General features: G+C 42.8%; 2 protein-coding genes and 1 long non-coding RNA gene across 3 annotated transcripts in view; 1 reads left to right on the top strand and 2 right to left on the bottom strand.

Annotated features, from left to right (window-relative positions):
• Nucleotides 1-1,745: 1,745 nt before the first annotated feature.
• Nucleotides 1,746-4,570, bottom strand: LOC131824929 (uncharacterized). The gene is made up of 3 exons (XR_009351041.1): nt 4,465-4,570; nt 2,645-2,829; nt 1,746-2,258 (listed from the first exon to the last, which is right to left on the bottom strand). It is a non-coding gene; the product is annotated as an uncharacterized LOC131824929 (long non-coding RNA).
• IL12A (interleukin 12A) lies at nt 4,050-11,452 on the top strand. Its single transcript, XM_059163651.1, has 7 exons — nt 4,050-4,540; nt 5,207-5,361; nt 8,472-8,585; nt 8,921-8,962; nt 9,038-9,079; nt 9,176-9,319; nt 10,780-11,452. Exons 1-7 carry the CDS (start codon nt 4,525-4,527, stop codon nt 10,933-10,935), a joined length of 669 nt encoding a protein of 222 aa, XP_059019634.1. The 5' UTR covers nt 4,050-4,524; the 3' UTR covers nt 10,936-11,452.
• A 4,997-nt stretch (nt 11,453-16,449) lies between these two features.
• The window catches only part of LOC131824927 (uncharacterized), a 34,602-nt gene continuing 26,551 nt past the window's right edge, over nt 16,450-24,500 (bottom strand). Inside the window, exons 14-17 of the mRNA XM_059163650.1 lie at nt 22,978-23,031; nt 22,400-22,480; nt 19,522-19,791; nt 16,450-17,911 (exon numbers count right to left, since the gene is read on the bottom strand). Coding sequence (XP_059019633.1) covers nt 17,892-17,911; nt 19,522-19,791; nt 22,400-22,480; nt 22,978-23,031 — 425 coding nt within the window. The 3' untranslated portion in view covers nt 16,450-17,891. The remainder of the gene's footprint in view (nt 17,912-19,521; nt 19,792-22,399; nt 22,481-22,977; nt 23,032-24,500) is intronic.

Genomic DNA, 24,500 nt, shown 5'->3' with positions numbered 1-24,500 from the left:
CAACACTTGTCAGTATCCAATGTTCTAATTTTTGCCAATCTAATATGTATAAAGTGATCACATTGTTTTTCCACTTGTGTTTTTCTGATTATAATATATCCGAGCATCTCATTATGCTGATTAGCCTCGAGGGTTTCCTCTCTGTAAATCATCTGTTCATTAGCTTTGCCAATTTTTACTGGAGTTTCTGTCTTTTTCTTGTTGACTTGCAGGAGGTCCAGGTCTATTCTCCTATTGGACAGTGCAAAATGTCTTCTCCCCATCAGTCAGCGGTCTGTTAACTGTCCATGATTAACAGGAATTAATACTACAGAAATTCTTCATTTGGGGGCACCTGGGTGGCTCAGTCAGTTAAGTGTCTGTCTACGGCTCAGGTCATGATCTCAGGGTCCTAGGATCCAGCCCCATATAGGGCTCTCTGCTCAGTGGGGACCTGCTTCTCCCTCTCCCTCTGCCCTTCCCTCATGCTTATGCACACATGTGCTCTCTCTCTCTAGCTCTCTCAGATAACTAAAGATCTTTTAAAAAAAATTCTTAGTTTTTCGGTAACCAAATTTATCAGTATTTTCCTTATGGCCTGGGGCTTTGCTGTTTTTGAGAAGTCCTCCCCATTCTTGAGTGACAAAGATAGCCTCCTACATTTTCATCGAGCACTATAACCATTTTACTTTTTCCTATTTTTCCTATTTAGTCCTCCAAGTGGCTTTACTATCTCTGTATGCTGTTTTAGGTTGGAATCCAGTTTTATATTTCACCACATAGTGAACATTTTCTGCTAAACAATCCATGCTTTTCTCATTGACCTGGGTGCCATCTGAATCTTATACTAAATACTCATATGTACGAGTCTGTCTCTAATTTCTCTATTCCGTTTCAATGGTTTATTTGGCCATCCTTTTGCTAAACACTATTCTTATTACTATTGCTTTGAATGGCATGTTTGTATCTGGACTAATACCCCTGTTTATGCCTCCTCTACAAGTTTAGCTTGGATATTCACAGACTTTTATTGTTACATATATATTTTTTAGAGTAGGTTTATTATTAAGTTCCTCAGAAAATTATTTGTAATTTGCATTGGGATTGCATTGAATATGTGAATTAATTAGAATAGACTTGAGCTCTTTATGTATTAAGATCTTCCTCCCAAGGGTATGGAATGTGTTTCCATTTAAATTAAATCACTCTATGTTCTTGATTAGATTTTTAAATTTTTTTCCAAAGACTATTCTACACTTACACTAACTCATGTAATAATCACAACCACCATTTAAACTTTTATCACCATAACTTTCCAAATTAAGAAACTGAGCCCAGAGAAATAAGGAACTTGTCCAAGAACTCATAACAAGTAAGTAAAGTAAGTGACAGAGCCTAGCTTCAAACAGTTTATAGTCCATACTCTTAACCACTTGGACTGCCTCTCAATTTACAGGGAGTAACTTTATAGTTTGGCTGTTACTGTGAATGGTATCTTCTTTGTATTGTCATTCATTCATTATTTGGTATATTATTTTTATTATATTTTCTAATTGATTGTTGCAGTTGTAGAGAAATGTAGTTCGGGTTTTTTTTTTTTTTTAATTTTAATTCCAGTATAGTTAACATGCAGTGTTATATTAGCTTCGAGTGTACAATACAGTGATTCAACAATTCCATACATCACCCAGTGTTCTTTTTTTTAATTCCAGAAATGTAGTTGATTTAAAAATTTTGGTATTTGCATCCAGTGAAGTCGGTGATTTTTCTAAGTAATTCTAATTAGTTCTACATTTTTCTCTTGTTTCTGTTGCCCCCCCCCCTTTTTGGGGGATATCTACTGTGTATCCCATTATAAAATAATGACCATTTTGTCTTTTCCTTTCCAATTTTTAAGTCTCTGTGTTCTTATTCTTGCCTTACAGCATTGGCCAAGACTTCCAATAAATGGTAGACTCTCTGTAGTAGTGATCACGGGCAAAGAATTTGTCTAAAAAAGCAGTGTTGTTCCAGAAGAAAGTTTTAATTTTATCTTGGTTGTACTATACACAGCATATCAGAGAACTGTTTCACAGAGCATAGGTTAGAAATTGTGTTTGGGAGGCGCCTGGGTGGCTCAGTGGGTTAAAGCCTCTGCCTTCGGCTCAGGTCATGATTCCAGGGTCCTGGGATCGAGCCCTGCATCAAGCTCTCTGCTCAGCAGGAAGCCTGCTTCCCTTCCTCTCTCTCTGGCTGTCTCTCTGCCTACCTGTGATCTCTGTTTGTCAAATAAATAAAATCTAAAAAAGAAAGAAAGAAAGAAATTGTGTTTGGTGGTCCAAAATCCATTCTAGGCAGACAGGCCCTGTACTTATCTATGCCACAGAAATTACTTTTCCATAGGGGAGAGTCCTTCCAGGGGAGGCATAGTTCAGTTGTGATGAATCTGACTTCATTTTGACTTTAAGTATATTTAATTCCGTCCTAGTGCCCTATAGCAACAACACAGCTCTGCACCTGTCACTTGCTTCACACAATCTGCTAGATGCAGTTGTTTCTGACAACACATCGGTCCCTATCCCCATGGGGGAATTCACAGACAGCACCACTGCAAGGAGCCTTAGAGAGCAACCAGTGCTCTCATTTCACACACATCTAAAAGTCCCTATAGTGGGTGCCTCCTCACCCTTGAACAGATGATCCGCCCTGGGAGCCTGATGCTAACAACTGAGAGAGCTTGAATCAGACCAGGGCCTATCATAGCTTTCTTCTAATTGGCTTCTTTGCTCCATCTTCAATGGGTCCTGCTTAGTACTCATGGCGGTGTCTCAAGGTTTACAGGGACTCATCCATCCTGACTTCAGTAGGGACCTAGAGGAGAGAAAGAGGAAGCATCCACTCTTCTTTGTAGCCTCAAGGCTTTTCCCTATTCAAGATGGGCTCATCTGCACAGAAGTGGGTACTGATGGCTCCATTATGCAGTCCTGGGGCCTGAGCACTGTCAGACCCATCCGAAGCTCTGAGTAGGTGACCAAACACACCCCTCCCTTTTACACATACCCAGGGTGACTAACACTTGTGGTAGAGATGAGTGAACTGAAAAGTCCCACAGGAACCTCACACCCAGTACATCCAAAATGGAACTTCTCACTGTCTCCTCCAAACTCGCTCCCCTCTTACACTAACCCCTGCCTAGGCCCTGGAATAACCCCCATTCCACCATCCTCAACACCTTCCTGGCCATCACACGTAAGGAGTTACCAAGTCTTGGCCCCTCAGCACCCTGAAAGTCTCTCTGGCCCACTCTGTCCTCCCCATTCTGACTGAGGCTTTGGCCATACCTCCCAGCTGCTCCCTGTGCTCTACTCCTGATGCCTGGGATCCACCTTCCATACTATTGCTGAAGGGAATCTTCCCATCATGCCTCTCTAACCATGCCTCCTGCCTAAAACCTGAGAAGGCTCCCCACCACCCTCAGAGCGGATGTTCCTTAGCATGGCATCTACTACCCTCATAGCACAGCCCCATCGCTCTCTCTGATGTCATACCCTGATGGCAGGGGCCCCAGATCCCCACTTCCCACTACCCTCCCTGACTGTGCTTCAGACCCCTGTTCCCCCGACCTAAAACCTGCATCCCATTTACTGGGCACAGTCTACTGCCCGTAGAAGCATACTGGGGGGCCCTGCTCCGGGGAGCCTTCATTGCCTCCTCACCGCCTTGTCCTGCTGAGGTGTCCTCTCTCTGGGCTTCTCCCACGGCCCCGTGCATCCATCCCACTAAATAATACCCTTCTCTCCCTGTAGGAAACTGGACTCTCCGGAACAACAGTTTATTGCATCGCCAGTCTGGTTTCATCCCTTTTCACATTTAAAATAGGTACGCGAATAAAATACACGGAGTCAGATTTAGTGTGGGAGTGTCCCCCAAGGGACCTGTTCAGCAGTGGGTGTCAAACGCTTAGCAGGGCCCAGCCGGCACCGGCACCGGCGGACCGTCTGAATGAATACACGGCGAGCGGACGACCGACGAAGGCCCTCTCAGGGCCGGGTGGGCGGTCGCGATCAGGGCACATCCCGGACACAGGTGGACAGTGAGCGGCACTACTCGGCGCTCCGTGGGAAGGGGGCGCTGCAGGGCGGCGGGGCGAGGGCCGGAGGGCGAGGGGTGGGCGGGCCTCCGAGGCCGGGACCGACGGCGGCCGGCGAGGGGTCGGGCTGGCCCGGGGACCCTGCGCCCTGACTCTGCGCCAATTTCGCTTTCGCTTTGGGCGGGCTGGAGGCGGCGGGGCCGTCCCCAGAAGGTTGCGGCCGGGCACCGGCGGAGTTAATCCGAAAGCGCCGCAAACCCCGCGGGCCCAGCTCCACGTGTCACCGAGAAGCTGATGTAGAGAGAGACAGAGACAGAAAGCAAGCAGGACAGCGGAGTCCCGGGAAAGTCCTGCCGCGCCTCGGGACAATTATAAAAATGTGACCCCCCGGGGCGGCCTCCCACCACCGCCCTCACCTGCTGCGTCCTCAGTCCGTGTCCAGCGCCCGCCCGGGGTCCACGCCGCGCCCGCTCAGCATGTGCCCGCCGCGCGGTGAGTAACCCGCCCGCCGGGAGGCTCGGCGCTCGCTCGGCTGCGGAGGGGGCGGCAGCCCGGGGAGACGCGGCAGCAGCCCGGGACCGGCTCAGCGGAGACCGGAAGGCAGTCCGCAACCTCGTGCAGGGTGACAGAAGGAATGACTGCGTGCTTACCGCGCGCTCAGTAGGACATTGTCTCCTTATCTGGAAGCGGCCTTGTGGGCTATCATCGGGCCCACTTCACAGATTGGAAACTGAGGCCCCTCGCGGTAACTTTCTTTCTCAGGGTCCCTCAGTTATAGCTAGAAGAGGGCAGATCCCAGCCAGCTTCAAAGTGAGGCTGTCACCCCACTGTTTCCAAAACACTTGGCCGAGTCTGGGCTAGTCACTTCACTACCTGGCCTCAGTTTCCCTACTGGTGAAATAGAGGGTGAGCTCTGAATTCAGCCGCCTTGTCCGAACTCGTTAGGGGGGCCTCACAGGGAGTTGCCTTCTAGCCCTACACCAGAGCACTGCCTTCCAAGAACTTGATTCATTTCTCAGGTGTCTAAGGAAGATTGGAGATGCTGGAGGGGGGGTTGGTGAGGGTAAGATGTGGATGGGTGCAGATGACCGAATGGATGGAAGGTAGCAGTAGGGCAAACCAAGCTGATGAGCTCAGCCTGCTCCTCTTCCTTTCCAGGCCTCTACCTTCTGACCATCTTGGTCCTCCTAAACCACGTGGACGACCTCAGTTTGGCCAGGAGCCTCCCCACAGCATCCCCAAGCCCAGGAATGTTCCAGTGCCTCAGCCACTCCCAAAACCTGCTGAGAGCTGTCAGCAACACGCTTCAGAAGGTGAGTTTTTCAATATCCTTGTTCCCACTTTGCGGCCTTTCTAGGGAAGGGGTTTCTCTGAACCCCTGATCACCTGAAAAGAACTGCAGAGAAATTGGGGACGTTAATCAGGAGCCGTCAGGATGGGGAGAGGGAACTTTACAAAGGGCCCAACTATTAGCTAAAGAGTCTCAATGAAATTGTGTCTCCAGAGAAGGCAAGAGTGGTAATAAATTATAATGGCACTCATTTTGGCTATGTCTACACAGAGGAAAGTGGATATTTACAATGTTCCCTGTAGCCTGCCAACAGAGATGGAATTGTATCAGGCCCACACTCTTTCTCTGACACACTTATCAATCCAGGAAAGCGTTATTAGGTGCAGCCCCTGTGCTCCAGGGGCTACAAAGATGAATTAGATTTGCCCCGCGCATCACTCACCAGCTTCCAATGTGGTGACACAGTTCTTTGTCTGAGCAACATGTTCCCAGGGGCCTGTGACAGTGGGTGTGTCACGGGTTATCTAATACAATTTACAGCTTCATTCACTTATTTAGGTTTCATATTTTAATGCAAAAACATCCTTTTTTTTTTCCTTTTGAAAGTGCTTCTATACCTACACCTTCTGCTGGAACAGCCAAAGACTGATGTTTTAAAAGCTGTCTTTTGGCTCCCTGTTCTCTGGTAAATCTTTCCTGAATATTTTCTAGCTTGTTGTTTTATGACTCTCTTAAAATATACCCAAGGCCACAAGGCCTTCTTAAAGAATTCTTTCCCCCTTCTAGGCTTTCACAATGCCAATTGCTCCTCACAGTTCAGTCAATCTTAATTAAAAAGGCAGCTCAGCAAATGAAAACTGCAGAGAAAAGTTCTTGGACTCCTGAAAAAAGTTTCAATCTGGATAAAATTTAGGAGCTGCAATTTAAATAGATGCTTTATGTGAAAAAGCTAACCCTTCGACTCCCCAGTACAGCTCTAAAGGTCAAAAGATTGCAGGACTCAACTTGATAGTTTTTTATAGCGTTCCTTTGTCAAATTTGCTAGAACAAATCAGCTGGCTTCTTACAGAAGAAAGAGGTGGCAAACGCATGCTGCTCACAGCCCACAGATGTGTGGAGTTTGACCCGGACGTTTTGTCTTTGATTTTGAGTTTGATACCATTGAAAAAAATGGGCCTTTTATATAAGAATCCAAATTTCCAGCTTCTCTTGAAGAGAGAAGGGCCCATATTTCCAAATCCAACTCTTTACCCCCTGCTCAGGACGGCGGCTGCCTGGGTGCGTGTGTGTGTGTGTGTACGTGTGTGTGCGTGTGTGTGTACCTCCAGGAACAGTGTATAGCTCCAGGTTGCTGCTGTAACTAAATACCTCAAAGTTAAGGGGCTTCAAACAACACCAATTTATTATTTTATAACCCTGGAGTTTGAAATCTGAAATAAGCTAGAATCCAGATGGGAGCAGAGCTGTGTCCCTTTCTGGAGACCCCAGGGGAGAATCCATTTTCTTGCCTTTTCCTGCTTCTAGAGGCAGCCCACAGTCCCTGGTAAATGGCCCCCTTCCAGCCTCCAAGCCAGCAGTGGCCTGCTGAGCTGCCCACACGCTGCATGACTCTGACGTTGACTCCTGCCGCCTACCATTTATAGCAACCCAGCAATGACATTGGACCTACCCAGATAATCCAAGATAGCTTCCCAATTTAAAGCAAGCTGATTAACAACCTTCATTTCATCAGCAACCGTAATTCCCCCTTGGCCATGTAACCTCTTCTCCAGTTCCAGAGGTTAGGAAGTGGATGGAGGGTGGGGGGATGGGGCATTATTCTGCTTACCCCGGGGATTTTACTACTTGTTTCCAAACATGCTCTGCATCTCAAGCCTTGATTATGGCTCCTGCACTTCCCTTTGCCTGAAATTTCCTCTCCTCTGCCGGTAGGCCTTCTAATCCTCTTAATGCCGATGTCTTCTCTCTGGAGAAGACTTCATACCCTTCTCAGTACTTCTTACATGCTGACATGACTCCTTGTCGTTTGGGCACTTGAACTTAGAATCTGGGAAGGAAGCGGGGGATGACAGTCCTCTTCTTCGTCCTGTTCCTTAGTACCGTGGGTCCTCCCTTCTCCATGGAGGATACTTTCCGAGACCCCCAGTGGGCCTCTGGAACCACAGACAGTACCGAATCCTATATTGTGTTTTTTCCTATACACACATATCTATGATAAAGTTTAATTTCTAAACTAGGCACAGTAAGAGATTGACAATAATAATTGATGATAAAATAGAGCAATTATAAGAATTTAAGTTAAGGGAATGTGGTTTCTACGTATTTTACTGTACCATACTCACCCTTTTTCTTGTGATGATGTGAGATGATCAAATGCCCGTGTGATGACTTGAAGTGAAGTGAGCAGCCACAGGCATTGTGATGTGCTGTTAGGCTACTGGGAAGCTTTTGACTCTGAGCTAGAAGGAAGATCACCTCCTTCCAGACCACCGTTACTGGCAGGTAAAGTGAAGGAAAGTGAAGCCACAGATAAGAGTAGGGGGGACTCCTTGGACACCTTAGGCTTGATGAATGGAAAAACGATCTCAGTCTTCAATCAGATTTACTGACTTCTTAGATAAATTTCATAAATCTATTCAACGGTGCTTTCCAGCGTGCTTCTAAGATGACATCCGTGTGTGTGGTTGCGTGTGTGTATGTGAACCACTTGTCTTTAGGTTACATGTTTGTTATATCCATCAAGTTGGGACCTTAACAGTTCTGCCTTTAGACATTCTGCTTGAAAAGGATATTCATAAAACCCAGGTGCTTTGACAAAAGGGAAAAAACCTGTTTTCACCGGAAGCAAGTGTCACAGCATGGTGTAGACGCTGATTAGCATAGCCTGTTGAAATGATTTATACTGTTTACATAATGGAAAAGTGGATCATTCAGAGAAATTCGTCCTAGGCAAAGGGAGAGCAGGGAGGGAGAGAGAATGTAAATAACCTGTTTCCTTTTGTCTTAGGAAGATCCCAGATTTCCTACCTGTCAAAGACGTGGATGTCAGAAGCAGCCTGCAGTGTCAGCTTCTTATAGGGCCAAGTGCCTTATTAATATTATAAACTGGGTTACTCTTTATGTTTCTTACAGGCCCAACAAACCCTAGAACTTTACTCCTGCACTTCTGAAGAGATTGATCATGAAGATATCACAAAGGATAAAACCAGCACCGTGGAGGCCTGCTTACCATTGGAATTAACCATGGTATGGATGATTTTCTTCCCCAAGCAAGTAACACAGTTAAGAGCTAGGCATCAAACCTCATCTTCTTCCAAAAATGTGCATCACCAGGAGATTTTAATAGGTTCCACTTCAGAAGCTGAATTTGAAAAAATATGTATATACATACAACAAATATGTGTTTTACAACAATGTGAATATACTTAATACTATTGAATTATAGTATGCTTAAGAGGAATTAAGATAGTAAATTCTATGTTATGTGTTTTTTACTACAATGAAAAAGATGTGTTTGAGAAAAGCCAGGAAAATGTATATTAAGAATTAATATTTTTGATGTGATTTTTTTTTTTCTCTAGAATGAGAGTTGCCTGGCTTCCAGAGAGATCTCTTTGATAACTGTAAGTCAGGAAATTAAAGGTTTCAGCCCCTATGATGAATTCATATCATTGATGTCTCATTATTTTTTCTTCTAGAATGGGAGTTGCCTGGCCTCCAGAAAGGCCTCCTTTATGACGGTAAGACACAAATATTGTCTTTCCTCAGATGCAATGCGGGGGGAAACATTTTCAGCCATCTCAGTGGCTCCTTCCCCATTTTGTCCTATCACTTAGACCCTGTGCCTTAGCAGTATCTATGAGGACTTGAAGATGTACCAGGTGGAGTTCAAGGCCATGAACGCAAAGCTTTTAATGGATCCTAAGAGGCAGATCTTTCTGGATCAAAGCATGCTGACGGCTATTGATGACTTGTTGCAGGTAAGACCTTCATACTACCAGGGAGAGCACGTTCTTCAAGCTGAGATGGCTAGTCAGAGTCTGTGATGATTGGGAGAGGCCGTAAATCCCCCTCCTCTGTCCGCTGCAGAGCCTCTCAACAAAGGGCACTCGTGAGTAGGCCTCGGGGAAGACAAGCAGACTCCCGCTTGTTGAGTGTGTGGTACACACTGGGCTCCCTGCAGATGTTTTCACAGATTCTCTCTTACCATCCCTGCAACCACCATGTGGGGTGTGTTCAGAGGAGGAAAGCCAAGCTCAGAGTTAACTGCTTGTCCAAGTGGCTTGTAAGTGGCAGAGCCAGGATTGAAACCCACATCAGAGGGGTTTCACTACTCTTAGCTTCTCGCTCACTCTGAACGCTTGCCTCACTCTGAACACTGAGCACTGAGGGGCCATTAGACGTATCTGCAAATACTATGGGAGAAAACAAGTGGGGCCTGATACCTAGGTGTGACCCTTTCTGAACTAAAATGTGTATGACATAAAACAATGACCCATCACCTGGGATATCCACAACGTCACTCACAGACAAGAACTGGCTCTGTAATTTTCTGAATCACCCCAGCATGGATGCTAATACAAAACAGAAATAGTCACATAAGAAAGAGCAGGGTGAATACCTTGGTGGCCAACGCATGGATAAAAAGAAGTATGAGTTCTCTTTTTGTGCCGAATTATTGCTGGAAATACAGCAGTGAGTTGCCTGCAATTATCAAAGAATGTTAGCATCTAGAGAGTTATTTCATTTTCACGTCCAAGATTCAGATGATTTGAGTACTGGAATCCATTCTGCCAGGAATCAGCCAACCGTGCCCAAACCATTCAATCCCATTGGGACTCAGGATTTTCCCTTGTAAAATGGCGTGACTTCACCCACCCTACCTTTCTCTTGGGCTTTTTGCAAGGAACAAGTGGACATATTGATCCCTGTGCAAAAAGAAGATCTTGCATTATGTTATCAAATGAAAGGGTAACACTGAGCGCTCCGTGGCCAGGTTTATGTATCTGGCACAAACGAGTGCCTGTAGCAGACAGGTCCGTTACTCTGGGAGTTCCAATCAATAGCGATCCATCACCTCTCTGTTCTAAAAAGGACTTAGCTTCTTAGTATAATATATACAAATTAATTAGATATTGCAGCAGATGTCATCTGAACAGAATTGTTCCTTTTGAAAATGCAACTCCCACTGACGATTTTCTAAATAGCTTTAAGGGTCTTTTCAGAGCTCACTGAAGATACATGTGCTTGGATAATGAGTATTTCTTCTCTCAGGTTCTGCCTGGCCATCTGGCTGAGAGTAGATCTGGGTCGGGTTTAGGAGTTGTAATGAGGAAGTGGGATGCAGACTCTGAGACATGTATTGGCTTCACCCATTTTTACGGATGAATGTTTTAATTGGGAATATCATGTATGTCACCCTTAATATTTATCCTTATAGGCCCTGAATTTCAACAGTGTGACTGTGCCACAGACATCTTCCCTTGAAGAACCAGATTTTTATAAAACTAAAATCAAGCTCTGCATACTTCTTCATGCTTTCAGAATTCGTGCCGTGACCATCGATAGAATGATGAGCTATCTGAACTCTTCCTAAAAAGCTGAGGTCCCTCCAGACCTTAAAGCCATTCTTAAAATAATGTGAATCAAAAATATTTTTCACAGGATGTGGGTTAAGAACCAGAAGGGATTGCCTTGACCTGGTCCTGCCTAAGCTAGTATGATCATTCTTATGCTTGTTTACATTAGTTGCCCCCCAAAATCTGAACAATGTGACTGTTCCATCCCCAGGTTGCCCTTGATCAAGCAGACTTCACATTTTCTACAGATAAGTTGTTTTTAAGTTTTCATGAGCAAATTGCTAAAGAGGGAAACGTCCTCACTCAACATGTTCTTCTTTTCCCTTTACTAGAAGAGCAAGAATTTATAAGCTATTTCTGTACCAGAGTGTTTATAGAAACAAACACTCAAGCATAATTTATTTTAAAATACTTATTTATATAATTTTGTGTTCATGACGGCATGTGAATTAACTTATATTTATTTATGTCATATTTATTAAAGTATTTATTATCAAATGGACTTGAGAAATACCTTATGTTCTAAAAATAAAATGATTGGATAAAATAAGTCTCATTTTTTCTAATATGATTGGAATACGTTAAGCATTAAAATACACATTGTGGGAAAACTGAAAACACCAATGTGAACAAATTTCCTTGGAAAGAATGTCACAATATTCTTACCCAAGCCCTACTTCCTCTAATCTCTTATTTTAAAAGAGACTTGGAAGACTAGATATGCTTTAATACTAAGGCCATCAAGTGAGTTATGGTATTTGAGAGTATGTTTTGTTTGACATCTACATCTAAAAGTAAAACACATAAAAGTGTTTTTTTCCCCATTAACTGCAGCACCATAACATACTGTGTGCCCTAGACAAATACATAATATCCTTCAACTGGGAAAAACATCATTTAGAGGTCTTCTAGTTAAATTATTCTAATTTTTGTGACCCTTTGGGCCCTTAGGGGGAAGCTGTTTCCCAGTTACAATGAGAAAAATTCTCCATTTGCTTCAAATGATCTAGAACTTCTGCCTAAACCACATGGATAATTGCCACTTTTTAACTTAAGAGATGTGCTCCTAACGACCCAATATTAAATTCCATCTTTTGAATTATCTAAACCATGTGAATTTTAAAAGACTCACCTGGCAAAATACCATGTAATTTAGTGCTCTGATAATCATCTTCCTCCTTCCTCTGAAAAGGCCGTAAGAAAGGAGCTATTTAGGGGGTCCTGCCCCCTACCTCATGTGACTCTTCCCCACCACAGTCCAGCTCATATCCCTGAGGACTGAGAGGGGATGTGTACAGCTACCCCAGGCCCCCTCATCTGTGTGGCAGAATGACTCATCTTGCCCACTGGATACACAGATAGAAGTCATCAGAAACTAGATCCCAACACATACTCCCCTTATCTTGAGGGATTCCTCCACAAACTTGAATGACCTGAGAGCGATTCACAGACAGGAGTTTCTTGCCTTAAGTGTTGGGTTTGGTTTTCAGTGGCTTTGATAATGGAAAGAAGAGCTCAATGGCGTGATGGGCCTGGGGCCTTAGAGTTGATGCCTTCCTTCACTAGGAATGATGAATGGCCTGCTGTCTGTGCCTAGAAACAAGGAGAGGCAAACAGATCATCTGTCTATGGACAGGGCTTGTACAGAGGAACACAGGTGTTACTTTGGTTCTAGAAATTACCATGACCTATGCTTCAGACGCATGACTGACCCGAGAAACCTCTTCTATTCTTTATTATGTGGTTAGTTCTTCTTTTTTCCATTTAGTCCTGGGCCTACAGTCTACAAGTTGTATAACATGACCAAGTTGTTTTAACCTCTCCTTGTTTCTTCTCCTAAGAAGGGAAGACGATGTTAGAACCTTCCTCAGAGGGTCAGAGGGAGGGTTACGTAGAACAGCTCATGTCGAGCACTAGCACTGTTCCTGACATGTAGTACATGCACTATAAATGTGAGCAATTTTTAAAAATTATTAGTAGTCTTTGGGCTTGGTGACTGGGCCGAATTGGTAAAACCCTCCTTCACTACTATTTTCTTACCTGTGAAATTCAGAAAACTGTAGGTCCCCGCTCAGCATTCAGCACATCAGGGGCTCCCCAGGGGTCTGGTGCAAGCCCCTACCCTCCCAGAATAAAGGATAGCGAGCAAAGGAACATGGTAGGATTGAGATACCTTTCCCCTAAAAATATTCCCCAGTCTTAGCCTGTTAGAGATTCACTTGATTAACAAATTATTTTGGAAAGGAAATAAACAGTGAAAGAATTTCTCAGACCTGAGAATGACTTAATCAGAGAATTAAGATGAAAAATCACAGCTGACAGCTGCCCCCCAGAGGGTGCAGAGCTTTAGGATGAAGGAAACAGTTCTGGATAATGGTCTGGCCAGACATCCAAAGGCAGGGATTGGACAACTGAAGAGATGCCAAAGCACCTGAGACAACCCAATGAGGAAAGAAAACATGGGGACAGAAAGAGAAGAAAATCCAGCTTTGTCTGGGGCCAGCACGGACAGAAACTAGTGAGTCCTCTTGGCAGTATCACCCTGAACCGTTCAGGTGCTGTCCTTGTTTGAAGACCAAATACTTGGTTCTACAGCGGGATCTGGCTTCCTAGTTTAGGGCAGAGTGCTTTACAGTATTGCCACGGACTGAAGGTTTGTGACCCTTAAAATGCCTATCTTGAAGCCCTGACCCCCAAAGCAATGGTACTTAGAAGTGAGGCACTGGGAGGTATGTTAGGTCATAAGCGTGTTCTGATGGTAGATTAAATGCCCTTGTAAGAAGAGAGTGGGAGAAACCCCCCAGCTCCCTGTGGGGACACAGTGACAGGTGGCTGTCTACAAACCACCATGAGAGCCCTCACCAGACACCAAATCCTTGGGTACCCTAACCTCGGACTTCCCAGCCCTCAGAACCATGGGGAATGAATGTCTTTCATTTAAGCCACCCAGTCTGTGGTATTTTGTTGTAATAGTCTCAGCTGGCTGAAATAAATAGAAATTTAAACATCTATTTAAATTTCTTTTAAAAGCCACATTTTCAAAAATTGAATTGTATCAATTTTTTGGTTGAAATGTATTTGGTGAGACTAGGTCAAAAATTTCCGTTGTATTTATGTATTTTTTAATATGATATTAAAAATAGGAATAGCTTCTTTCACCTGGCTGGCTCAGTCATAGAGCGCATGAGTCTTGATCTCAGGATTGTGAGTTCAAGCCCTGCGTTGGACATACAGCTTACTTAAAAATATATCTATATGAAGGGGCACCTGAGTGGGTCAGTCTGTTACGCGTCTGATTCTTAATTCTGGCTCAGGTTATGCTATCAGGCTCATGGGTTGGAACCCCACACTGGGCTCTGGTTCAGTGTAGAGTCTGCTTGGGATTCTTTCTCTCCCTCTGCCCCTTCCCTCGCTTGCTCTCTCTAAAATAATAAATAAAATCACTTTAAAAACGTAAATGTGATTATGACATCAATTTAACATCAGAAAATATATTCATGTGAACTTTTTTAGAAGCAACATTAACTAATGCTAACTTGGTGCTAACTAAATGCTAGGTGTGTTTCTCGGGCCTGTGCAGCCATAGCAGCCTTTCACCTTTGGTAGTAGGGGCCCAGTAAGTCAAGGGACATTTTCATCACCACCATACAAACACCATCATGGTTATCTATACGTGTCTCCTCCTCGCGACACTAGGAAAACTTCAAGTACAGGAAATGCCATGTTACCCACGTCTGTGTATTCTCAGGCCCTGGCACTGAAAGGTGGTAGAAAGCGAGAGAAGGGCAAATCTTCATGGGCTCCCATATGTTTCTCATTTCTTTTTCTAATCTGGGAATAAAGAAAGTCTCCAGTCTTTAAAAAATCAAAGTATTCCCAATTACCAAAAAAAATTTTTTAATTATAAAAAATGCACATGTGTGCTTACTTCAAAACAATTTTTGCGTGCTTATACTGGGAAAAATCCAAAATGCATAAGCCTGTAGATACATATATAGCCCACATGTCTACAGCTTGGCATTATGTGGTCACTGTCCTTCAGAAGCCAACCCCTCTCACTGGTGAACCAAAGTATCGTCCACTTCCCCTTGCACCGGTCTCTCTCGACAGTAGTTCCAAGAGGCCCAGGCGATCACCTCACCGGCCGGTTCCCACACTGCCCGACAGGAGTGGTTCAGAGATCCAGCCAAGCTCCCCAACAACCCCCAATAACCCCTAGTAGTTCCCTACCAGAGAAGCTCCTCTTCTGACAGCTTTACCCATGCAGGTTCCAGATGAGATTTCACAAATAGCCTTTACAGCTAAGGGAAAGTCAAAAACTCACTGAACTAGTCCAAGTTTCTCCAGCAGTTGAGTTTTTATAAGTAACAAAACCATCTCTTAGACTTCCCAACTTGCTTGAAAATAAAGCAACACTGTAAATGCATACAGCATACCCTCTTCTAAAAATGAAACTCAAGGGGAGCCTGGGTGATACAGTCTGTTAAGTGTCTGTCTTCAGCTTGGGTCTTGGCCTCAGGGTCCTGTGATCCAGCACGGCGTCGGGCTCCCTGCTCTGCGGGAAGCCTGCTTCTCCCTCTCCTTCTCCCCCTGCTTATATTCTCTCTCTCACTGTCTCTCTCTGCTGAATAAATGTATGGAATCTTTTAAAAAAATAAATAATAAAAATTAATAAATAAAAATGAAACTCAAGCCAGAGTTTATAGCAAACAGCACGAATGGACTTCCACAGAATAACGATGGCTGACTAACTCACCAGGAATCCACATCATAAGAGAAACACACTGGATCTAAATTCCACTAGTGGGCTTCAGGGCAGAGCTGCATGTCCTCATTAAGAAACAGGAAAAACCTCAGAACTCCGTGCTCAGAATTCAATCCAGGACCGCAGCTCCAGAGCCGTTACCAGAAATACTCCAACCACAGGGTGTGGGCTAGAAAAGATAAACTCCCAGCAGTTACCCAGTTGGGATCACACCCTTCAGCAGGCCGTGTGCTGCTTTAGCCCCAAGAACTTCCAACAACGGGCAACGGGCAAGGCCAACAGCTGAAAACGACCATCCTCATGAGAACCTCTTGAAAAATCAGCAAATCAATGGCCTCTGCAGAAAATGAGAGTGAAAATGTGCTTCCACATGTCAAAGAACGGGAGGAGAATTTCCCCCTAAAGCAATTCAATAAAATTACAAAATGCGTCCCAAATGTGCAGAAAAGTCCCGTTAGGAAGATGCACAGGTGAGGAACTAATACGAACCCACCTGGTTTTAAGTGGAAACATACCTTCCAATAGCGAGGGGGCAGGAGTGTCGCTGTCATTCGTGGAGTGAGGACAGTAGAGGGACAAGGGGACGGGCAGGTTATTCTGCATTTCTGCAAACTCCCAGGTGAACCAGCTCACCATGGTTTATGCTGGGTCCCAGTCCAAGAACTGGAGAGCCGGTGACAAAACCAGCTAATGCCCAAACAGCCAAGATAATAGCAATCGAGAAATATGATGCTTTGTAAGTAAACAATAATACAAAGGAGACACATTAGTACTGTACAGATTTATTTTTCTTCCTTTCATCCACAGTATGAAAAAGGTTGAAAATTGTTGGGAAACCAGATACATACAAAGCACCTCTGAAATTATGCTTTTCTTCGGAAAACAACTTATAAAAAAAATCATAAACATTTAAAAATTCAAGTTCTTTAATAAAGTATTTATACTCCTGAATGTTAAAATTCCTTGTTTCCTAAAATATAGGACAATTAAAAAAAAAACTCATAAAGCGACACTGATTTAATTCCACAGGATCCCTGACAATTAAAAATATGTTCTCCCCTATAAAGTGAATCTGTTCTTCACAGGCAAAACAATAGTTTAAGTATATTTCTCTGATTAATTCATTGAGATTTATTTTATTCTCCAGCTAATGCTTACAGTAGACTGATGGTAATTTATAGTTTCTTCAAATAAGTTAACAAAACATATCCAAAATGTTAATCAACTACATGCATGATTCTGGGAGAGTGACAATGGCTATACGGACCCCAAAAAACCATTTCACCAATTAACAAGAGCCAATGTGGCTCAGTATTCTCTGGGGCAAATCTTCTTCAAGAAGACATGACAGTTTTCCCTTGGTCCTTCTACAGCGATTTCTGAGTAGCATTTGTCCCCCCAGAAAGTAAATGATCCCAGGGTGAAAGTCAAGAAATGTAGTGCTTGGCCTTGTGATTTTGGAAGGTTGATGAAACTTCCAGGGACTCTCTGACCATCCATCCGTCTTCACCGCCTGAGATAAGATCGCCTCTGAGCGTGCACCCCAATGTGTGATGGGGACAGGATTACATTTCTTCTCATCACTCCAGGTCCAGGTAACATGATTGGTTTACCGATTTAACAGACCACTAGCCAGATAGGTTGGTAAAGTGAGCTATGGAAATCATCCCACCTAAGAAGATACATTGTACCTGGGGGGGTGGGGGTTGGTGACAGGCCTGTCACAGTGGGGGCTAAAAGAAAAGGAAATCTCTCTTCATTATTAATATCACGATGAAAAAAAGCTCAACTACATCGGCATGAGTTTAAGCACACTACCACTTAATTGCTTTCATAATTCGCAGACTCCAAAAGGAAAATTACCACATTTCTCACCTGACTGAGTAGAGTCATTTTAAGCACCTTTGTAAGGACAGATAATGGTTGGGGAAGAAGGACAGGATGGTATGAGGAGGTGCAAAAAAAAGGAGAAATAAATAAATGAATCTCGATGTTATAGAGATTTTTTCTGCCTTAAGTTGTCTAAATATTTTACATTTTCTGTGCCCCTGAATAATGTGAGCTGCAGAGTTTCCGCCTGTGTGAAAAGAGCTGCCTTCAGACTGTGCAGTTCAAGGTCTCATCAAGTCCATACCCAATTACCAGTTGAAGTGGTCTTTTGCAGATAAAAGTTCCTGAGGCTTCCTTTTTAAGCTCATCTTCCAAACTTCACCTTTCCTGTAAGAAACCTAAAGCAGAGAGAATCAAACAGATTCAGGGATTCACTATTGGGCAGGAAAGGGAGCATGCTTTTATAGACAATCACTTGGAAGTTCAAAAACGATCTTCTGTGATAGGTGCATTTTCCTGAGCTGAAGATAAGCCATCGCAAATTCAAGACTGTGGTTACAGGATACTAAAACGTCCTGATAAAAAATGCAAAACTCCACCAACTAACTGGATATTCTGGCCACACACAAAGGCACAAAATATTGGTAAATTTTTTTTTTGGTAGTTGGTTTTTTTTTTTGGATTGTTTGTTTTTAACTCAGAAGAGTTTTGTTGTCCTATGTAATGAGGAAATTGGGCTGATCAGCCAGTTTTACGATCTCTTTCAGCGCTAAAAAAAATTTCACAAACCCCTTTACAGTTCTAATGTATCAATAAGTCAGGTGTCTAGTGAGATCAGGAGCAGAGACAAAAAACAGAATAACAACCCATTATAAAGAGCCTGTGAGAGAGACTTTTCAAGGCTTATTACTTTGATGGAAGAGGCTGTGATTATTTGGTTATGACAACACAGAGGCTATTGTCGGCAACAGGCAGAAACATCTATATGCAAATAAGCAGATTTCCACACATGGGCCTCAGTAATTTACAAAATTTCAACATATCCAGGAATATGAATGAAAAAATTGGTACCAAAACTCAATAGTCTATCTGCTTGCGGCTGCTGCATCCAAAATCTACAGAGGAAACATGATCATGGTATCTCAAAGCATCCTGACAGATCACAGGATGATTTTACCATTCACATAAATTTGTGGAGGCATCTACACATTCTTCACATCCTTTTTGGAATAAAAAGTCCAAACAATTCCAACAAAGCCCTCTCTCTGACTTACTGAAGCTGTGGAGAAGTAACACTGCATTCCTCAACTACAGTAACAATAGGTAACAAAGGTTTGAACCAGTTTGACCAACACGCCAAATCAAGCCACACACACAAAAAGAAGTGATTAAAGACAAAGGAAGGAACTGTGTCGTTTTCTGGATTAAGTCTATAAAGTTTAGCCTTAGTCTGGACTCGGCTTTTCCGCTTTTCTCTGCCACTGGAGGCTCACTGGTGCCACCCAGCGGCCTCGCCCAGCACTGCTTCTGCACCACAAGGCCTATGAGGCTGAATGTCTGTCTCCAGTACCCTAAGGAAACATCTTTATCCCACCTACCCCCCACCCCACCCACCCACCTACCAGTCCGCTGCCTTAGCCAGCCTTACTACCTGCCTGGAGCTCTCCATGCATTATCTTTTTTCACTCTCACAATAAACCCAGGACATAGAGTTTTTTGCATCCATTTGCCAGAGGGAAACAGAGAGGCTTACAGTTAGGTTAACAATTTGCTAGTCCCAAGCCAGCCAGCACTTGGAATGGGATTTGAACCATTCCTCTGAGCCCACCCACAAATCATCTTTATTTAGATCTCCACTTACGGCAGATCACAGGCATACTCGACCTGTCCACCTTTCTCTGAACCCAAGCTCACAAATAAACAAGGAACACATTCTATGGTAGAAACTTGCTATTTGCAAAGACACAGCTTGATTCTAAGTAAACAACGAAGATAATTTTCCGCTCACCTTTCAGCACATCTTGGACTTCAACAGAAACGTTCTTCAGGCACTTGGATAAATTCTCGGCTGTGGCATTACCTTGCTCCTTTTCTTGCCACTTCTTCAGCATCCTGAAGTTACACATGGTAACATCTTCTTCCTTCTCCCGGATATCATCAATATCACTAATTTCCAACTCCAGGTTGGCAATGGCAATTTTTATCCACTCCCTCCCCAGCCTCGCAGCAAGAGTGATCAACTGTGCGTCTGTTAACAGGGTTCTGGTCTTTGCTCCATCTAAAAGCAAACAAGGAAGTCCACCGTTCCTCTCAACATGCCAATCATTTATAGCAATTAATAATGAAAATGTATTCTCCTTCTATAAAAAAGGACGCAATGATTTGTAATATTAACTGCCTTTAAAATATATTTAAGTGTCCAAAACTCCCTGTTTTCTAAACGATTATAAGGACCAAAGAGAATTATTTTGTGCAATAACATTAAACCAGGGTATAATGTTCACAATGGTAATTCAGTCACTCAGAGAAAGAGACTGTTTACAAAGCAGCACAAGGTGGGTTGGAATAAAAAAAAAAAAAATCAGACACCAAAAATCATTTATACAGCCCCAAAAGAAAAATATACAGTTACACCCCTGCCCAGCTCTGTGTCTTTATCCGAATGTAAGTGCCTCACATAGATGCTACCCGAAGGGCCAGTAAAGCAAGCAGCAAGACATCCGAATTGAAATCTCCATTATGCCATTTCCTGGAATTTGGGGGAAAAGCACACCCCACAGAAGAGTCATGAGATGGTATCTGTAACATCTGTTGATCTCTAAGAAACAGCATCATAAGCTTGGAGGGACACGTTTGCCACTGTTAAACCATAGGCCCCATGAAAATTATGAGCCTTATAACTAAGCTAGATTTTCTCTTTTCATGTGTTTCAGTTGGTTGTGCAATAGTGCAGCAAAGTTCACTGGTTGCCTACATTCAGGGAAGGATCGGTAAAGGGATTACATATACTAGAGGTGAAATGAGAAGGGAGTGAGAGGTAGCATACTTTCTGCCCTTCCTCTAGAACCACAATATTTCGGCTCATCTGCCGCTGACAATTTACTAATAGGAATGTAAACTTTGCACTGAGACCTTTTCCCACCTCACAGATCCTTAACCTTCTAGATTGAAGAATGGGGTCTAAGCCACGGCCTGCGCCCTCTAGTGGCTTTTGGAGACATGGTGCATCGCTCCTAGCTCTCCCAACTGCTGCTGCTGCAATGAAAGCTGCACCGGGAATCCAGGAAAAATGCAAGTTCTCAGGACCATCCCCAAATCTACTATTTCTGATTCTGAACCTAAACTTTAACAAGATCTCCAGGTGATTCTACGGAGACTGAGTGCTGACTATATTTAAAAAGCATCAATCACACTGACAGAGTGAGTAAAACCACCAGAATGGGGGTGACTCCGTATCTCAAAGAACATTGTGTAAGTTCCTAAACTAAAGCAAATCCTTACACCAAGTTATTTTGATGCCACACTGTCAACTCCAAAAAGGCTGGAAATCCTTACTCCTTCCAGGTACCATTTAATCATTTTAATTCTATTTCTACCTACTTGCTATTGGAGATCATTTTAAATAGCCAAAAGTTAAATGCATATAACAAGAAAAACTTTTCCAATGTATCAGTTTAATATAAAATGGGTCCCAGCTATAAGATGAACACGGTCTGAGGATCTAATGGATAACATAGTGACTAGAGTTAATTCTGTATTATATACTTGTAATTTGAGGAGAGTAGATCTTGTGTATTGTCATCACCAAAAAAAAAAAAAAAAAAAAGTGAGGTGATAGATGTACTAATTAACTTGACTGGTAAATATTTTACAATGTATATGTATATCAAATCATCACATTGTACGCTTTAAGTATAAACAATTTTATTTGTCAATCATATCTCAATAAGACTAGGAAAAAATATTCCAATTTAGTTAGGTTTTTAAAATAATTCTAGAGCCTCACTTATTTTGATGTTTACTTAACAAAACAACAATAAACATTTCTACAGTGATACACAGTAAAAATTATCCACATGTCATCCTCACAGTCTCCTGTTCTAGAAAGTAGAAAGTATCTTGCTTTACTTTACAGAGAGTTTAACTGCTTTCAGAGATTCATACACCTTACAATAAAAAAAGGTATTTGATGAAGCAGTTAATTTAGGGAGTTACTGGAGGCCCCTATAGCCTTGAGACCTTGAGCGTCACATAATTTGAGTCTGTTTTTAAACTTAAGTTTGTAAATTCTGGCTGGACTTGAATTTTGAGCTACATACTCCATCTTCTGGCTGCTTGGAGTACTGTTGTTAAACATTTTAAATCTATCATATTTTCACAACTATCAAGCCTTGGTCTCTGCCATTTAATTGTAAGAAATTGAGACTTGCCTCCAATAATTGAGCTGGAGGCTCTTTACCCCAGAGAGAGCTAGTAACCATGAAGCCAAGGAACGCACACATGGCCATTCAGTGTTTCATTCATTCAGTCGGCGTTCATTATCTTCTACATAAAAAGCTCCATGCTCATTGCTACAGGAAAAGTAAAGATGGATAGTCCCGTGGCCTGTACCCTTATAGACTGTAATGGAGCTCCCCCTGGTGCCCCATTCTATTTAGACTGGATGGAGGGGAGAAGTGGGGACTCAAACTGGAAAAAGGGTGGGGCAGACCAAGCAGGACCCTTCCCCAGGCCTGAGGAGCTGGGACACAGAGAGGGTATCTGGGAGGGCAGGCACAACTGGGATGTGGCCCCAGAAGACTGACCCAACAACAGGGGCTTGAATGAGTATCAATGGGGAAAACCAGGGAAAATAATTCACAACCAGTGATGACTTTTTTACACACCTGAAGAGTCAACCTGCTTCATTCTCTTGTCATAGATGTCCTCATCAGGTAAGCTGCTAGTCATTTTTCGTCGCCTGTTACCTTTAATTTAAAAAAAAAAAAAAAAAATCACCAAATTGGCTTTCCCTTGTGTTTCTTATTTTCTACCTACCTTTGACCTGGATTTTTAAAGAAATCATCATTCAGGTGGAAACAAATTGAAAATGAATTCAAAGGTTTTTTAGACGATTAAGAGAATAACAGAATACTTAGCAGACTGTAGCAATATCACATTTGCCCAGCAAAATATAAATTCTAGTGGACAGAAGGAATAAAAGAATAGGTTAAAGGGAGCCTGGGTGGCTCAGTCATTAAGCATCTGCCTTTGGCTCAGGTCATGATCCCAGGGTCCTGGGATTGAGCCTTGCATCAGGCTCCCTGCTCGGCGGGAAGCCTGCTTCTCCCTCTCCCATTCTCCCTGCTTGTGTTCCCTCTCTGTGTCTCCCTCTGTCAAATAAATAAATAAAATTTTTAAAAACAAATAAGTAAATAAAAGAATAGGTTAAAACCCACTCAATGTCCAGTTAACTAGCACTTACCATTTGTGCTTCTTTTCGAAATGTTCTGATTCTGATCGTGCTGAACCCAGTCACCTGTTAAAGGATAATAAGCAGCAATGGGCAACAGGCAAAATTTGACTTAAATCAATTTATCAAAGTATATAAAGCTCTAGAGTCTTGGCAATCTCTCTGAAGTTCAAATATGAGTTTGGGATTATAACTTGGTATGTATGCCAATGAGCATATATCTTTGAGGTAAATACTGAGCACTTGTTCCAGCAGGTCCTACAAGGCAATTTCCCAAACTCAAGTCATCTGCATATAATTATTCGGATTCTTACCAAACCCACATGCCAGGTGAAAAGCTATTTATTTACATCTCTAACTACTGTAAACAGAACACTGGTATCACTTGCTATATCGATAAGGAAGTCATAAAGATAAACATTGCTTATTTCAAATTGTACTTACATGTACTCCACCTAAAACAAACTCATATATTATTGTTCTGCACTCTGGAACATTGTACTTGGGGAGTTCTGTCTGAACACATCATTGTGACTCTACACCACCTCCCCAGTGTGAGATGCAGTCGCTGCTCTCTAAGGTGACTATGCCTCACCCAGGCCTTCTGTAGGTCCCTAGAGCGATCTCAACCAACCATTAGGTTAGCCCTTCCTCCCCTACAAAACAGTGGAGCCCAGAAACACCTTACCATGCAGAGTATTATTAAATGTTTTTAAAAACCAAGCATAAGAGGTCTTATAAAGTGGTCTTTAAAATGACCAAGAGACTGGTTCTTAGCCCAGAAAACATGTTACTCAGATTGCTACATATTGACTACCTCTATTAAAGTACCATTAGCTGTGACCAAAAAGTTAACGTCTTTCAAGCTCATTTATTTGAACAAATAACGAAAACCCAAAAAACAACACAATCCACAAGACCCAGCCCCGACGAAGATTATGGGTAAATAACTTTGGCTCAGATAAAAGAGCCTGTTTCAAACTAGCTAATTTAAGAGTATAACACTGAGAATAAGAATCAATCCCATCTACCAAAAAGGCTCATGCTTAAACAAGGACTGAGAATTCCGAAAGGCTTCGATCCCGTTTCTCTGTTAGAGTATAAAGACAGGAGAGGAAATGCAGACCTAACAGGCAGCAGTCTGCACGGCAGGAAGACATACAGGTGTGCCCGGCACACAGCACCCACACCACGTCATCACTAGCAGAGACCTAATTCATCTATCCATGACCCGATGAGTACAAAAGAAACTAGCTGAAAATGGACTCAAATATTGTTCAGATGTTGAAGAGGCTTACAGAATACTTAACAGATCCTTGTTGTTATTACATTTGTATAACAAATAAAAATTCTGGAGGATGAAATGAATAGAAGAGTGGGTTAAAACTCGATATCCTGCTCATGGCACTTACTACTTATGCTGTTTTTTGAAATGATACTGGATTGCGTATGATTACCGGGAAAGAGTTAAGGTATTATAATTCAAAATGCAAACGATGCAAAAATAATTTCTACTACAGACATGTGGCACTGAC

The sequence above is a fragment of the Mustela lutreola genome, chromosome 2 (assembly GCF_030435805.1).
Source record: "Mustela lutreola isolate mMusLut2 chromosome 2, mMusLut2.pri, whole genome shotgun sequence".
Taxonomy (NCBI): domain Eukaryota; kingdom Metazoa; phylum Chordata; class Mammalia; order Carnivora; family Mustelidae; genus Mustela; species Mustela lutreola.
Note: the sequence above shows the minus strand (reverse complement) of the source record. Positions and strands in the feature narration are given on the sequence as shown.